This window comes from Myotis davidii, unplaced genomic scaffold (assembly GCF_000327345.1).
Source record: "Myotis davidii unplaced genomic scaffold, ASM32734v1 scaffold46, whole genome shotgun sequence".
NCBI classification, from domain to species: domain Eukaryota; kingdom Metazoa; phylum Chordata; class Mammalia; order Chiroptera; family Vespertilionidae; genus Myotis; species Myotis davidii.
This window is the reverse complement of record NW_006383006.1, coordinates 1,344,727-1,347,348: the sequence shown is the minus strand read 5'-3', so window position 1 is coordinate 1,347,348 and position 2,622 is coordinate 1,344,727. Positions and strand designations below refer to the sequence as shown.

Genomic DNA, 2,622 nt, shown 5'->3' with positions numbered 1-2,622 from the left:
ATGCCGGGCTCCTGCTAGTTATTCCAAATGCCTACACCTGCTTCTCAGTGTCCACCAGGCCACCAGGGCTGGCAGGCCCTCTGGGCGGGCTGCTTCCAGCGATGTGTTGGAACCCATGCTGCCAGGCACACTCACTAGGCACCTCCCAGTTACCAAGGAGAGGTCCAAACTGTCAATGAAAACAGTTTGGACCAGGGTGTAACAAAGCTTTGGGAAGGACTGGGTGAGGTCAAGGCGGGGACTTGCCCATAATGGCTGTTGAGTCTTTTGCAGCTTGGGCCTGGGGGTGGGGGAACTAGCTACCTGGGGGAGAAAGGAGAGTGGGCTTCCCTGGCCCTAGCGCCCCTCCCCTGTGTGCACAGGCTACCACTGCTTGTCTTGCTGATAATGGCCACTCAAACAGGTGGTTGGTGGTATCTCATTGTAGTTTTGATTTGCACTTCCCTAGTTGCCAGTGAGGGTGAACATCTTTCATATGGCTATTGGCTGTTTGTATTGTCAATGTTTAGCAATTTGATGAAGATTCTATTGAATCTGTAGATCAATATGGGAAGAAGTGGTATCTTAATATTGAGATTCCCCTGTTGATTAATATAGGTATTCTTACATATCACAGTTATTTTGGTTTCCATTACTTTTTCTCAGTGAACAGTTTTCAGGAAATAAGTGTTGCCCAAATTACATTAAATGCATTTCTAAGTACTTCATATGCGGGGCGGGCTGGGGTCTGCGAGGTGGCGCTCCCCTGGGTCACACCCGCTCCTCTCCCTCCTGCGTCCCCCTGGCGGATGCAGCCTTCGGGGCCGAGCGAGGGAACCGCGAGCCCTTCCTGCAGGCGCTGGGCCTGCTCTGGTTCCGCTACCACAACCTGTGCGCGCAGAGGCTGGCCCGCGAGCACCCGCGCTGGGGGGACGAGGAGCTGTTCCAGCACGCGCGCAAGAGGGTCATTGCCACCTACCAGGTCAGTGCCACGGCCCTCCCCGCCCCGCCCTCCTGCTCTGGTCCACGGGGACTCTGCTCCCGTGCAAAGCCCCCATCCTTGGACACCGGCCACCCAGAAACACCCTTTACTGGGACAGCTGGTGACCAGGACCGGGTGACCCGCCTTCCCTCGCTCGCAGGACCCCTGCTTGTGTGGAGAGCTAAAGTCTAGGGATGACAGAGAGGCTAAGTGCCACTTACACAAGAGATTTAGCTGCCCCCCCCCTCCCCCAGTCCCTTGTTCCTTGTGGGAGAGGCCTCAGCTCCTCTCCCATTTGAGTTGCCTTTCCCATGACTGCCCCTGCCTGGTCGTCCTCTCCCACTTAAGCCTTCCCTGGCTCAGATCCCTCCTGTCCTGGCAGCTGGAGCATTCGCTCCACCTTTCCTCTCTCTTGACCCTCAGAACATTGCTCTGTATGAGTGGCTGCCCAGCTTCCTGCAGCAAACACCCCCAGAATATACAGGTGAGGGCATGGGGGGCACCTGTGTTGAGGGAGGTTGTGGTGAGGACCCATGGGCGGAAAGAAGACAGGTGGATGCCTGTTTGGGAGGATGGAGGGTTCAGGAGTTCATTTCTCCTATTGCTCCTGTGGGGCAGGGTACCGCCCTTTCCTGGACCCCAGCATCTCTCCAGAGTTCCTGGCAGCCTCTGAACAGTTCCTCTCCACCATGGTGCCCCCTGGCGTCTACATGAGGTAAAGGAGGGCTCAAGTGTGTGTTGGGAGGTGAGGGGGCGGCAGGTGGGGGTGGGATTGTCAATTGAGAAAATTGCCCTCTTGAGTCCTTAGGACAGGATTATCAGGGAACAGTGAACAAGGACAGGAAGAATAAAAACAATTGTTTAAAAAGATACATTATTGTGGTGTTTAAGCACTTTAGGTCCATTTTCCTGCAACTGGTGTAGCTCTTAATTCTCCAGTTTAAGACTGGCTAATTGAGGCTCAGAGGCTGTCACAAAGCCTGTTGTGCTGAACTTGACACTACCCTGGGGGCATTTTTAGCTGTAAATACAGAACTTGGCGCTTATAAACCTTTTGGAGAAATTATAATACAAATGTGAACCTGACCAGTGTGGCTCAGTGGTTGAGCGTTGACCTATGAACCAGGAGGTCACAGTTCGATTCCCAATCAGGGCACATGCCTGGGTTGTGGGCTCAATCCCCAGTGTGGGGTGTGCAGAAGGCAGCCAATCAATGATTCCCTCTCATTATTGATGTTTCTATCTCCCTCCCTCTCCCTTCCTCCCTGAAATCAATAAAAATATATATTTTTTAAAATGTGTGAGAGCTGAAGAAAATATAGGCTCCAAAATAATAAAAAGGGGACTTTAAAAACAATTAATTAAATGTATACAAAGCAAAGCATATCAGTTTTTTTTACAATCGCATTATATTTTTTGAAAATAATATATACATTTATTAATAAATAACAGTAACAAAAGGATATGACAACAACAGAGGCATGATATAAAACGACAAAAACATGATATGAAAACAACAAAAACAAAACAAAACAAAAACAAAACATGATATAAAAACAACAGTGATGCCAACAATGACTGATAAAGTGATTAAACTTATTCTAATATCTCCCTGTACACCACATTAAGAGTGAAAACACTTTCAGAGTGCTTGACTAATA

At 49.7% G+C, this 2,622-nt stretch overlaps 1 protein-coding gene across 1 annotated transcript in view; it reads left to right on the top strand.

The window, feature by feature from the left end:
- The window catches only part of DUOX1 (dual oxidase 1), a 38,515-nt gene that overhangs the window by 6,134 nt on the left and 29,759 nt on the right, over positions 1–2,622 (top strand). The window contains exons 6-9 of the mRNA XM_015557513.1: positions 363–371; positions 735–961; positions 1,385–1,445; positions 1,580–1,676. Coding sequence (XP_015412999.1) covers positions 363–371; positions 735–961; positions 1,385–1,445; positions 1,580–1,676 — 394 coding nt within the window. The remainder of the gene's footprint in view (positions 1–362; positions 372–734; positions 962–1,384; positions 1,446–1,579; positions 1,677–2,622) is intronic.